This window comes from Gymnoscopelus microlampas, assembly GCF_963454915.1.
Source record: "Gymnoscopelus microlampas genome assembly, chromosome: 14".
NCBI classification, from domain to species: domain Eukaryota; kingdom Metazoa; phylum Chordata; class Actinopteri; order Myctophiformes; family Myctophidae; genus Gymnoscopelus; species Gymnoscopelus microlampas.
The window spans coordinates 27,111,190-27,125,578 of NC_139951.1; the positions used below are offsets into that span (position 1 = coordinate 27,111,190).

At 42.5% G+C, this 14,389-nt stretch overlaps 1 protein-coding gene across 1 annotated transcript; it reads left to right on the forward strand.

The window, feature by feature from the left end:
• Window positions 1-3,102: 3,102 nt before the first annotated feature.
• Window positions 3,103-10,481, forward strand: LOC311059794 (potassium voltage-gated channel subfamily A member 1-like). Its single transcript, XM_084077860.1, has 3 exons — window positions 3,103-3,343; window positions 4,740-5,459; window positions 8,971-10,481. Exons 2-3 carry the CDS (start codon window positions 4,818-4,820, stop codon window positions 9,883-9,885), a joined length of 1,557 nt encoding a protein of 518 aa, XP_083933986.1. The 5' UTR covers window positions 3,103-3,343; window positions 4,740-4,817; the 3' UTR covers window positions 9,886-10,481.
• Window positions 10,482-14,389: the final 3,908 nt, after the last annotated feature.

The window sequence follows — 14,389 nt, forward strand, 5'->3', positions numbered from 1 at the left end:
AATACTAACTTTGTTAATACTAACAAAATGATGGAAATTGTTTTAAAAACAGATACCATAGTGGATAGTGGATAGATATTTTTTTTAAAGATACTTACTTAACATCATATGTTAGCAAATACATTATACACATATACTATACGCTTTTCCCAATATCATGATTTACACATGCATCATGCATTCCAAAGATGAAAGAAAAAAGGATGTTTTAGGTCCATCTTACATGCCATCATGCTTCATAAAACAGACTTAGGTACTATTTCATTGTACTGTGGTCGTAGGAGGAGAATAAATGAAGGGAGAAGATGGTGGTCACTGAAGTATCTGCCGGATAATGCCGGATTTTATTTTTTAAACGTTGGAACACAAAGAACAACTAACTCATCAAGAACTGTATAAAGTATATTTCAATGGAATGTTCATGATCTATCTTTTTATATTTTCAAGAAAAGAATATAAACATATCAATAAAGTGTCATAATTGAACATATTTCGACTAATGAGACTTAAAATGTATGAATGTCAATGCGATCTAATGTGAATCAATCTCCATAGCAGCTTGAATGAATTAACAGATGAACAGTCATGAGATGCTTTTTCAAAGACATGAAAATTGCTTAAAATCATTGAAATGAACTTAAAATAAATGAGAAAAAAGCTATATCAATGAAGTGCAGTTTGTGTCAGTTTTCTGACTGATATAAATGTGTCTTCTTGTACTGTAAATATTGTTATATGTTCCCTACTGATCAACACTAGAAACAAAGCGCTAATGGTAGCTACTGCCAGGAAAGGCCTCAATATAATATATCAATCTACAAATACAATGTACCGTAGGTGAATTAGTTTGATTTAATGTAAAAAAAAAAAAGAAGAAAAGAAAACAACAATCTATGCAGTTTTAAAAAACAAGCATGTTTTGATTTGTTAGTCTTTTCATCAAGGAGTTGAAAGATGACATTTACCAACCAGGTCAGGGAGACCACTCATTCATCTGTTGTATACTGCAGTGGTTCTCAAACGTTTTCATGTCAAGGACTCCCAAATTGATACAGACTCCCATTTGAAAAGGTTTTGTGCAAGAGACACCTATGTTAGATTTAGTACATCATTATACAACTGTCTATCCTGTAGGTGGGGAGATAACAGTGGAGTGAGTGAAACCTATGATCTGAATAGTCATCCTTAAAAGGCCTGTCCACACCAAGAGTTGCATTGGTGTGGACTGGCCTTTATCAACAAACAAAACGTGACGTGAACGTGTTGTTGTAATAACCTCACAAGATGACGCCATCTGTCCATTGTCTAACTAAATGGATGGAGCTCTTAACTTCTCTTAACTTCCAAACGGTTGAAAAAAACTGTGAGATTAAACTGTTCCTCATTTTGGTGGGGTCCCCCGGAAACCCCCCCAAGGACCCCACCTCGAGGGCCACTTTCACGTGAGAAACGCATTAAAGTTTAAATGCATAAAGTCCTCACCCGCCTTAGCCAAGCGAGATGCCTTGATGTTAACAGACCTACATTTGGGAGGCAATTTGAGGCCCATCAAATATAGATCTGTACTATCAAGGCAGCGTGTATTTTGGAGCTCAACTGTGTTCCTGTCACGTGACATCTCAAGGGTGATGAGGTAACAGCACTATGCGCTCTCACCGCAGCTCAGTACAAGATCAAGTGGCCTAGCTATGGCTGACCTATCGTGTAAAGGTCTCATGTCTTTGATACCAGATACTGCCTATATGCTACACTCGGTGCATAAGGCTGCGTGGGTAGTATTGTATAACCTTCCTGAGGACACAGACAAATCATTATTATTATTATTTTTCCGACTATACTCGTAGAGTATTAGAAACATCTGCTGAAGCCAAGGCAAACTTGGGCCAAAACAACAAAGAGAAATACAAATCAATGACACCAAAAAAAGGTGTTTAGGTACTGATAATGACCAGGCTAAATTATGTCAAGTACTGCACTGTTTCTCAACGTAGTGTCCGGGGACCACCAGGGGGTCCAAACGGACCCTCACGAGTTTGTAACTGTGAGAGTGTACAAATGGAACCAGATGGTTTCATTTGTACACTCTTAAGTTAAATGAACAGTGCAGTTTTTGCAGTGTAGATTAGGGTCCCAGAGATGACCTCTGACTCTGCCTTACAGACCCGCAAAGGGCCCGTTTGGACCGCTGGTGGTTCCCAGACCCGATGTTGAGAACCAGTGAAGGACTGAATGAAATGGGCACCTGCTGCAGTCCAGTGAGCACTGATCCAATACTTTGCTGCCCCCTGGTGTTAGAACATGGTCCTGACCTGACAGCACTGTGCATTGGTTGACACACATGTGATTGGAGAAGGATTGATTGTTATTTTCAAACGCAAATATATATTTAAATAACAATGAATTTGAATATTAAATTAAATGTATGGCACAGTAATGGTTGGTCGCTATTTAAATGGTTATGGTCTATTGCAATTTAAATGGTTATGGTCAGGGTGCACCATTGGCCCTTTCACCGTACATAAATATGTAACCTAGTAATTGTTACTTCAAGAGAGCTGCATTCAAGTAGTCTTACTAAAGTTGTAATAAAAGTAACAGTATACTCACATACTGTATGTATCACTCATATGTTCACCCTACTGTATCACTCATATGTTCACCCTACTGTATCATTATGTTCACCCTACTGTATCACTCATATGTTCCCCCTACTGTATCACTCATATGTTCACCCTACATACTCATATATTGAGTGATACAGTATATACAGTGAGATTAAGAAAATCATTTGTAATAAAATATAAATTATAAACCCCTGTTTGATGGGTGGGAGTATCCCATGCCTATTAGAAGGGAACTACAGTTACCTTGACAAAGTGCTGGGTAAGTGGGTAGCAAGTGACATTATGTTAGGAGGGTGAAGGTTAAATTAAGTTGACTTACGTTGGCAGTTGAAAAAAACAAATACCAGAGAGGGACAGGGCTGGGAGGGGTTTGGAGAGAGACCGGCAGGGATTGGATTTCAAGAGGACAGCATTCACAACGTTCACAACATTCGTAATGTGAGGTTTAGGACGTGAGATCCAAAGGACCGGACAAGACTGTGTGTGGATGTCCCACACACAGTGTGAGCACATTAGGGGCTCCACCTGTACAGGCCTGGCAGGGGGACACCTGCAGAGTATCCATCAGGAGGACCGCGGACGGCCAGACAAAGGTGTGTGTTTGGGACAGACGAGCATGATGACAGAGAAAAAGACAGAAGACCCGATGTTCCACCGGAGACAAACTATGTGACCTTTCATCCTTTCGATAGTGTCTGTGAGTAGCTGTATATTACTTGGTAAGTGGTTGTTTTCATCTTGCTAATAGCGTGCTAACAGTGCGTATTATGTGTTTGAATACAGTTGGGTGTGTTGCTATGACTTTTGGTGCTTTTTTTCCCCTGACAGCAAGATATGGTCAGGTGGATTCAGAGCAAACTTTTTGAATATGCATGTTTGTAATGATAGATTGGGGGGGGGGGGGGGGGGGTTAAAGTCGCAGTCGCAGTGGATTTAGAAAACCAGGGAGTTTTCAAACTCAACTCAAGTGAGTTTTGAAAACTTCCTAGTAGACCAGGGAATATTTTGGCCCCCAAAAAAGAGGAAGAAAACAAGCACACTGACATTCACCAGAGAGTGGTCCCTCAGAATGCTCTGAGGTGAGGGAGGGGGAGTGCTTGTTTTTTTGTCACTCTCAACTGAATAAAGAATAGTGACTTTGTAGATCACTTGTAAACAAGGCAGGCATGCCAACACAGAGCCACTATAGTGAGTGCCAGTGCAGGGCAGCCATGGTGCCTCGCTTTGACAAGCACGCCGTCTGAGTTGGCAAGCTGTGGTGGATGGAATAGCTTGGCACCAGTTTCGAATGCTCATATATTGAGTCTACAATGTTTAGCAGAACTATATATAATGTATTCTCACACTATTCAATTCAACTTTTATAATAGAGTCATATCACAAGCTTTCCCAAGACACTTTACAGCACAGTACAGACGTTTCCCCCCTGAGAATGTTTGGGGACAGGGACATGGAAAAACTCCCCTATAACATGTAAGAGCTTTGAGCAGAATCAGGCTCTGGGTGGCCACTGGGCAGCCATCTGCCTTGACCATTCCATGTCGGGGGGGGGGGGGCGGGGGGGAGAAAGAGAACGCACATCCACAATCTATGTGGATCTTTTGGCTTTTGAGGGATGTGCAATGATAGGATTTGGGGTCACTCCTGTTAGGTACCCCCTCTCCCCCTCTCTCTCTCTCTCTCTCTCTCTCTCTCTCTCTCTCTCTCTCTCTCTCTCTCTCTCTCTCTCTCTTTCACACACACACACACACACACACACACACACACACACACACACACACACACACACACACACACACACACACGCACATATACACGCAGAGAGACACTATGAACTAGCTTTTCTGTTTCCTGTATGAAACAAAACATCTTTTTTTTAATGATCTGTGTTCACAATTAAATGTCATGTGGAATAATGATTTTCCAAACTTCCTGGTTTTCCAAATTCACTGTAACATATACAGTATACTTAACTATAGCAGACTACCGTGGTATCTCCCTTTCCACCCCTGCTTCTATTAATGTCATCTATAACGTTTCCACCATATGAAGGCCATTAACAAAACTGATACTGTTGAAATGAATCCACTCATAGAAGTATCACTCTGCTTTCAGGCCTACGGACCTCTTTAAAACCAAAGTCCAAATAAACGAGGAGAGAGAGAGAGAGAGAGACCTGAGACACCAGCAGGGATGGAGAGCAGCGACAAGGGCGGAGGCAGAGAAATAACCAAAGACGATGATGGAGAGAAAGACAAACACCTGAAGGACCAGTTCAACACCAAAGAGAAGAGGGAGGGCCGTAGGCGCTCTGGGACACTGTGCAGGGGATGTGCCCTGAGCGAGCGGCTCGCCATCAACGTGTCAGGCATGCACTATGAGACCCAGCTGCGGACATTGGCCCAGTTCCCCGACTCCATGCTCGGGGACCCCCAGCGGCGGATACGCTACTTTGACCCCCTGCGCAACGAGCTTTTCCTGGACCGCAACCGGGCCTGCTTCGACGCCATCCTGTACTTCTACCAGTCGGGCGGGAGGCTCCGGAGGCCCGCCAGCGTGCCGCTGGACATCTTCACGGACGAGCTGGCGTTCTACGAGCTCAGTGCGGACATCATAGACCGCTTCAAAGAGGACGAAGGCTTCCCTAAACAGGAGGAGCTGCCACTGCCGACCAACGATGTTCAGAGGAGAATATGGATGCTCTTTGAGCATCCCGAGTCCTCGCCAGCAGCACGCATCGTCGCCATCATCAGTGTTATGGTCACCATATTGTCCATCCTCATCTTCTGCCTGGAGACGCTGCCCGTCTTCAGGCTAGAGAAGGAAATGCGAGAAGTAAGGTATCATGCATAACAAAGATAGTAGATAAGATGAACTCATTCAATCTGAGAACGCATCTACAAATGTCTTCTAAATCCTAACAGGTTTCTGAAAAACGTATGTTGCTAGGTCAGTGGTGCTCAAACTTTTTCATGCCAAGGACCCCCAAAATTATGTATTATGTAATTATGTATTTGGCCGCCGACCCCATCTCAAAATGTTTTGTTCCACCAGAAGCAAATATTTAAGTTACAAATGTTCTCTTTATGTGTACGTTCGCACAAATTTTAATTTTCAAAAAATAGCAGATCTACAAGCTCATACCGCGCTATAAGCTTGTATATCTGCTATTTTTGAATAGCCAAAGTATAAAATAATGGTTATAGCTAAAATCTAAAATGACAGATGCGTTCCCGGATCTATTACACAACCCATGAAGCCTTGAATCCATGTAGATTTTTTTGTTTTTGTCGCATTCCTTAGCCAATAATTTGATGACCGGCGGAAAGATGCTAATGTCTCCAGTAGGAGACTCAAAGTTGACACTTTGAGTCTCCTACTGGAGCTCAGTAATTTGGGGAAAACATTTAAACTTGAAATACCGCACCCGCAGTTGTATATGCCTCTGCCAACCAGTTGCAGTTTACATCTGTGTCTTTCCAGTCTGTAGCGAAGGTTTTGCAGGAATGTAATAATGTGTTTTGAGGTAACAGTGACCTTGACCTTTGACCATCTATTTCCCATCAGTTCACTCTTGAGTCAAGGCGTTCCTGAGATACAGCAGTCTGAGGCAGTATAGGCATTTTTCACCATGTGCATGGTGTATGTGGCCCATTTGATGTCCTCGTTGATGTGTATGCTGAGTGACTTGAAGTCAATGACCTTCCCCACTGCGACGCTGTTGATGTAGATGGGGGCATGCTCTGTTATTGCCCCCCTATCGTCTACGATCAAGTCTTTGGTCTTCTTGACGTTAAATGGGAGTTTTTTCTCATGACACCATTGTGTCGGTGATCTAGCCATGTCCCCTTGTCATCGTTGATGATCAAGCCCATGAATGTTGTGTCACTTGAAGATGGAGTTGGAGCTGTGTGGCCACGCAGGCTTCTGTGTGTACAGGGAGTAGAGGAGAGGCCTCAGCACGCTGCCCTGTGGGGCTCCTGTGTTGAGATTCAGTGATTCTAATGTGCCCATTCTCACCACCTGGAGAGAGCCAAACAGGAAGTGCAGTGTCCAGCTGTACATGTTCGGGTGCAGGCCCAGATCTCTAAGTTTAGGTGTCGAGCTTGGCAGGAACTTTTGTGTTGAATGCCAAGCTGTAGTCTACAAATAACATTCGTACACAGCTGCTCCTCACCTCCAGGTGAGAAGGGCTTAGTGAAGAGCCATCGCAATTGCATCATCCGTGGATCTAATTTGAGGGTATGCAAATTGCCATGGGTGCAGTGTGACCATGACCCAAACATGGGTCACAAACCTATGTTTGGGAAACACTGTCCTATGCAGTTCTGTCCATGTTTGCTTATGGGTGAAGATACACAGCAGTAAAAAATAAATACAGCAATGAACTCCATGTGGAGCCAGAATGGTCAGCATATTAGCTTGATGCATTACAAATCTGGAGAACAAAAAGACTTCAGGAATTGTTTATCATGATACTTTGCATACACCTCCCGTTCATTGCTTACCAGATAGGCCTAGTCACCTTGTCCTTTGAGAGAGAAAGGAAGGCAGATGGCATGATTATTTTAGTCGACTGTTAAATTTGATACCGTTGAATTGGAGGAGAGTGGAAGGGCAGGGGTTGCAAAAGGTGCAAAAAGTGGGTGAATACAATATAAACATAAAGGGGACAAAGGTTGCAGTAGTTAGTTTAATGTGTAATCCGGGAACGCATCTCTGTCATTTTAAAATCTTGAACATTTGTAACTCAAATCTTTGCTTCTGGGGGGGGGGGGTCCCTGGAACAAAACATTTTGAGATGGGTGTCCGCGGCCAAATTCATACAGTATCTACAAATCTTAAAAGTATGTTGCCATATTAGTGGTGCTCCAACTTTTTGATGTCCCCAAAATGATGTATTTGGCCGCAGACCCCATCTCAAAATATGTTGTTCCAGGGACCCCCAGAAGCACAGATCGGAGTTTAAAATGTTCGCTTTAAAATATATATTCAAAGATTTGCACAAATCTTCCATGGTTGTTAAAAAAAATAGCAGATATACAAGATATCTGCTATTTTTTGAATAGCCAAAGAAATCTTAAAATGAGTGTTCCCGGTCTTAAAGGACTGAGCCAAGTTCACACAAATGATCAAACACACCACTGTAGGTGTTGCTGCCTGTGCAGGCAACTTTGAGGGGTCTGCCAGGAAACTACTACATCATGCTCCCCTCCCAGCTGCATCAGTCCCAGGGTCCATGCGCTATCAATGTCCACAGCGGGAGATGGAGAAATGTATGGGGAGTGGTGTAAGGAGGCCGTCTCATGTTTCTCTACAGCGTTCTCAAGGGGCTAAATATACAGTCTTAGGAGAGCCGTCGAAACGCATAATAAGATCTTTATTAATAAACATGGCCACTGACCTGCTAAAGGTTAGTTTTGAGGACACTACCATGTATTAGCTATGATTTACGCTGCACATATCAACATCAAGCCATTGATATCCTATCCTTCCTCTTGCATCTTGTCGTTGAATCGTGCTTTATGACTGTCATAAACAAATCACTATTTCCGACAGATACAAATAGAAAGACAGGTGGACTGAAGGACGGATAATTAATTTATATGATGTTGACAAAGAGCGGACATGTGCCTCATGAGGTATTAAATGACATGGTTCTTTCATACAGTATAAATATGCTCCTTAATTGGTCAATTGACCTACAAGCCATGATTCAACTATACCAAGTTTTCATGTAACTTGGTGCACCCCTAATCTGTCTTATTGTGTGCAAAGCCTATATCAAAACTCTGTATAACCAATATTAACCCATTCAATTCGGGAACGCATCCACAAATGTCTTCTAAATCCTAACAGGTTTCTGAAAAACCTATGTTGCTATATCAGTGGTGCTCAAACTTTTTCACGTCAAGCACCCTCTAAAATGATATGTATTTGGCCGCGGACCCCCCCATCTCAAAATATTTAGTTCCAGGGACCCCCAGAAGCTAATATTTGAGTTACAAATGTTCGCTTTAAAAAAGATTTGAAAAAAAAATCTGGATTTTTTCAAAAATAGCAGATCTACAAGCTCATAGCCCGGCACTCGGTGCCACGCTATGAGCTTGTATATCTGCTGTCTTTGAATAGCCAAAGTAAAAAGTAATGGTTATAGCTAAAATGACACAGATGTGTTCCTGGATTGAATGGGTTAACAAATAAATATATTATATTTTGGCATTATATGGTGACTTGCAATAACAGCAGCAACTCTCCCTTGATGCTGTCATACCCTTTTGGTTATAGTTTACATAATACATACAGTATAAACATATACATGTTTGTCGTTTCTCCTCTCTTCCAGGCGTCCTCCTATGGCAGGAATGTGTCTGGAAACATGGCCCCACGTCCCAGCATGTTCCATGACCCATTCTTCCTGGTGGAGACCATTTGCATCTGCTGGTTCTCCTCCGAGATCGTCTTGCGCTTCGCCAGCTGCCCCAGCAAGTCAAGCTTCTTCAAGGATGTCATGAACGTCATTGATTTCTGCGCCATTCTGCCGTACTTCATCACGCTCGGCACGGACCTGTCGAAGGGTGACGACGAATCCCCCGGCACGTCGCTGGCTATCATCAGGATCATCCGGCTGGTGAGGGTGTTCAGGATCTTTAAGCTGTCCCGTCACTCCAAAGGCCTCCAGATCCTGGGCCAGACGCTGAAGGCGAGCATGCGCGAGCTGGCCCTGCTCATCTTCTTCCTCTTCATCGGCGTCATCATCTTCTCCAGCTCCATCTACTTTGCCGAGGTCGACCACGTCAACACGGTCTTCGTCAGCATCCCGCACGCCTTCTGGTGGGCGGTGGTCACCATGACCACGGTGGGCTACGGCGACATGACCCCGGTGAGCGTGTGGGGCAAGCTGGTGGGCTCCATGTGCGCCATCGCCGGAGTCCTCACCATCTCGCTGCCCGTGCCCGTCATCGTGTCCAACTTCAGCTACTTCTACCACCGCGAGACGGTGTGCTGGGACCCCTGCACCGAGTTCACCCACGTGAAGAGCACGCTGTGGGAGGAGAATGACGACACAGAAGGAGAGGAGACCGAGGAGGGTGATGAAGATGGAGACAGGGATGGAGAGAGATATTACTATGCCATGGAAGGCACGTGCAGCCCTCTGAATGGGACTCTGCTGGGTGGATTATGTGCAGGCCAGAGCAAAGAGAAAGAGTCGGCAGGAGGGAACGTGTACCAGTGGGAACCTCTGGTGACCCAGGTGTAGCCATTTGGTCTGTGTCATGTGATGGTGGCACAGAGACGGGACATGATGGAAGAGAGGTCGGGGTTAAAGAGAAACAGAAACTAATACAAGATTATAGAGAAAGACGGTGGAGAATCGGTAGTAAGATTGTAAGACTGTATGTCTGCAAACTAAGCCAACAAAAGCCATTGGTTGTATGTTGTTGTTTTTGTATTGGTCACTTTTTCAATTTATTTACAAGGGACAGCATTTGAATTAGCCAGGTGGTGTCCCTAAAGGGGCAGCTTTAGTACTAGAATTTGAAATTACAGACTGAGTATTACTTTCTGAGGCCATGATATGAATGAACTCATGGGCTGTAAATTGTTAATCCTATTAACTTGAGTTTAACTTGAAACAAGATGTCTGAATGTCTATGCCTTATAACAGTAAAGTCTTATAGTAGCAGCGACGGGGGAGGCGGAGAAAGAACTTGATGCTGATTTCTCCGGAAAGAAAGGCACCGTGAAGGTAAAAGAATGAACTCAAGGTCATTGACAAAGAGAGGGCAGGGCCGTATCTACAACAGGTAATATGCAGCCAGTTTTTGTTTATGTGTAGGAAATAAATAAGAAAAAGAGGGGAAGTCCGCACACCGTTTGAGCTCCCAGTGGAAGAGTCTTAGTTTTATTTGTTAGGCAACTAAGATGCTTCCACTGGGAGCTCAAACGGTGTGCAGACTTCCCCTGTTTTTCTCATGTACGTATTGTTGTCCAGCACCGGATTAACTGCTTTAGGATGTGCGTGCTTACCCCTCGTTCCTAGGAAATAAATAAGCCACAAAATGAATATCCTGCCTGTGTGTGTTTTGGGGTTTGTGTGTGTGAACGCGCACAGCGACTTTTTCCATCTGACACAGGGTAGGCTAGGTGGTGGTTTGTGATTTGAGCATGATATAATTTTGTATATCTTGTTCTTTATAATCCAGCCCTTTTGTAATTCTAAGATCTAAGATCTAAGGTCCTTGGAAAATCCTTTGAGAAAATGGGCTAATGTTAGAATGCAGAGTTTTCCACCTAGCTAGCTAGCATGACAAACCATCTTGTAGTCTTTCTATCAGGCCCCCCCCGGCCTCCCCCCCCCCCCCCCCCCCACGCACGCACACACGCACACAGTCGTGTGTGTGTGTTACTATGGTGACACTACAGCATTGCACGTTAATGTAATTTAAACTCAAAATGTTAATGAGAATTGATACTGTGATTTTCTACTTTTATATTGGTAAAACTTAAAGGGATATTTCACTTTCAAATAAACTTTTGGTCATTTCATCGTCTACTCAGACTTTTGTGAGCCCCCCAGACCATTTTTAAGTTACTTGATTCAGTATTTAGACATTTGATATTCATTTTATCAGACACGCCCCCTTCCTATACAAACCCATTATAACTTCAAACTCCATTTATAGCATGTTAGATTAATCAAAAACACCCGTCCTTGCTTCTGGTGACTCACCCTGCCCTCCTAATACGCGAGGGGGCCGTGTTTTTTCGATAACTTTTTTCATTTATTTTTAATATTTTTTTTGGAAAATGAAAAAAATGTAAATACAATAAAAAAGTTACATTAAATACATGAAAAAAGTAATAAAAAAAACACGGCCCCCTCACGTATTACGAGGGCAGGGTGAGTCACCAGAACCAAGGACGGGTGTTTTTGATGAATCTAACATGTTAAAAATTGAGTTTTAAGTTATAATGGGTTTGTATAGGAAGGGGGCGTGTCTGATAAAATGAATATCATATATCTAAATACTGAATAAAGCAACTTAAAAACGGTCTGGGGGGCTCACAAAAGCCTGAGCAGACGATAAAATGACCAAAAGTTTTTTTGAAAGTGAAATATCCCTTTAAAGTAATGAAACATGGGTTTTCTGGTTACCTACCTGAATCATTGTTTAACATTTAATATTGTTTAATTTAATTTATTTTTTATATTTGTCTATCCTATATTTATTATGCGTGACTATTCAGGATCATAATTACAATTTTTATGTGACTCATATTGTACTATGCAATTAAACTTTATTCTGTCAAATTAGATTAGATTATTGTAATTTAGATGTCCAAAAGAAAAGGCTTTTCTTACTGACTGGGGAAGCCAAGTCTGTCACGCACATACACACTTGCATGTGCACGGCCTCAGTCGCAACACACACATTTGAAATATTTATTTATGTCCACATAATAAGAAGTACAGGATGTACAAAGGACATAAACACTGCCAGTGCAGTCAGATGAAGGGAAAACAGTTAGTTACAAAGCGCATGTAGAGCAGAGCAATGTTACACACACACACACACACACACACACACACACACACACACACACACACACACACACACACACACACACACACACACACACACACACACACACACACACACACACACACACACACACACACACAGAGAATCAGAGACCCAGTACTAGCCAGAATCACCATCAGTAGCAAAACACCGACGTCACATTGGCCACTTTGTTTCTTTTCTTCTTTTAAAAAGACCTAAAGAACCTTGTGCCCCATCTAACACCTTCCTCTATGCTCGGTCTCACTGCTACGGGGCTCCGTACACTGCCTTCTCATGAGGAGTCTGCAACCTCTACCGCAACCAACCTGGTCCCATCCAAGGCAGTGTCAGGCCCAGAGATGGGTGCTGTCAATGTCCACGACTACGCAACAGCATAGAGGGAGATGAAGATAGAGATATATGGGGTGTGGTGTAAGGCAGTCTCATGTTTCTCTCCAGAAATCTCAAGGGGCTATATTTATAGTCTTACAGTAGTTAGGATAGCCCTCAGACACATTACCTGACCTTTATTAATAAACACGGCCACCGACCTGCTACTGCAAGGTAAAAGGTTAGATTTGAGGAAACTACCATGTAGTAGCTATGATTTACACTGCTCATTTCAACATCAAGCTATGAATATCCGATAATTCCTTTTTCATATCGTCCTTGATCGTCCTTTATGACTTGAGATAAAACATGAGCTGACCAAAACAGCCATTGATCAGTACTTGGACATACCACTTGCTGACAAGGACAAATGGACAGACAGGTGGACTGAGAGACGGACTGGAAGTCACCACACCCACTGAATCAAAGCCACAAAATTCATATAATGTTGGCAAAAACTTGAAATATGCCTCATGAGATGGTTCACAGGGTTCATCGTAGTTCACTCATACTTATACTGGTAAACTGACCCACATAGCCATGAATCAAACATCAAGTTGGCATGTAATTGAATCATAATGAATGGCTGAAACTTAAGAGACAGAAGTGTCCACCTGTTTTCAGTGGCGGAAAAAGTACTAAAATGTTTTAACTAAGTAAAAGTATCAATATTGCAATGTAAAAATACTCTGTTACAAGTAAAAGTCCGGAATTCAATTAAATTCAAGTACAACAGTATTGGTATCAGAATGTACTTAAAGTACCAAAAGTTGAAAGTACTCATTAACCCATTTCAAAACTTTTCAAATCTTTTGAAAATAGCCGATCTACAAGCTCACAATGTGTTGCATTTGCGACGCATTGTGAGATTGTAGATCGGTTATTTTCAAATGACCAAAATGAATATAGGGCTGAAGTGGTTGATGTATGTTTAGTAATAATAATCAAAATCTGCATAGTAACTCAAGTTTTCAAATAATAGTAATGCAGAAAAGTAAAAGTACAATTTTACGATGTACAGTAGAGTTGAAGTAAAAGCATTGAAATTGGAAATACTCCATTTAAGTAAAAAAATACCTCACAATTGTACTTAAGTACAGTACCTGAGTAAATGAACATAATTACTTTACACCACTGCCTGTTTTATGGGAGTGTATTAAAGTGGCAAAGTTTGTTGTCCCAAAACCTGGAAACAAGTTTGCACTTCGCACTCTCAAAGTCTGTTTCTTTTGATAAAATGTCTGAAAAAAAGGTCTGTGATTAAAACATTTTCACGTTTTGTTCTATGACATAAAATATATTTGTAAAAAACCCACTGGTGTTGGGGGGTGACATGCAGCAAATCCACTGTCCGGGAATCAAACCCAGGACACACTGTCGGGCATCAAAGCCTATGTGATACACGCCTAAACCAGTTGGCCATCAGTGCCCCAGCCCTCCACGTGTCTGATGTGGCCACCCATGTGACATAATTAAGTGCCATTAGCATTCTTGTGTGGATGCCATCCATGGCCTTTTCCTGCTGTACTGTGAGCGTCAATGTCTCGTCCCCATACCGTAGTCATCTTCCATGTCAGATATCCACACTCTCCTCATCCCATGCAAGGCATTCCAGGCAAGTGCCCTCGGGACCTTCAGATCCTGTTTCGTCGAAGCAGTCCGGCCACCTTTTTGAAGTCCTCGACTACCTTGACTACATTTTTCACATTTTGTGTTTTTTGTGTGAATAGTTTTCACGTTTTGTGAATTCATAATCTCAGATCCATCGTGCCACCTTCCCTCCATATTTGGGAAAGACCGGCATCA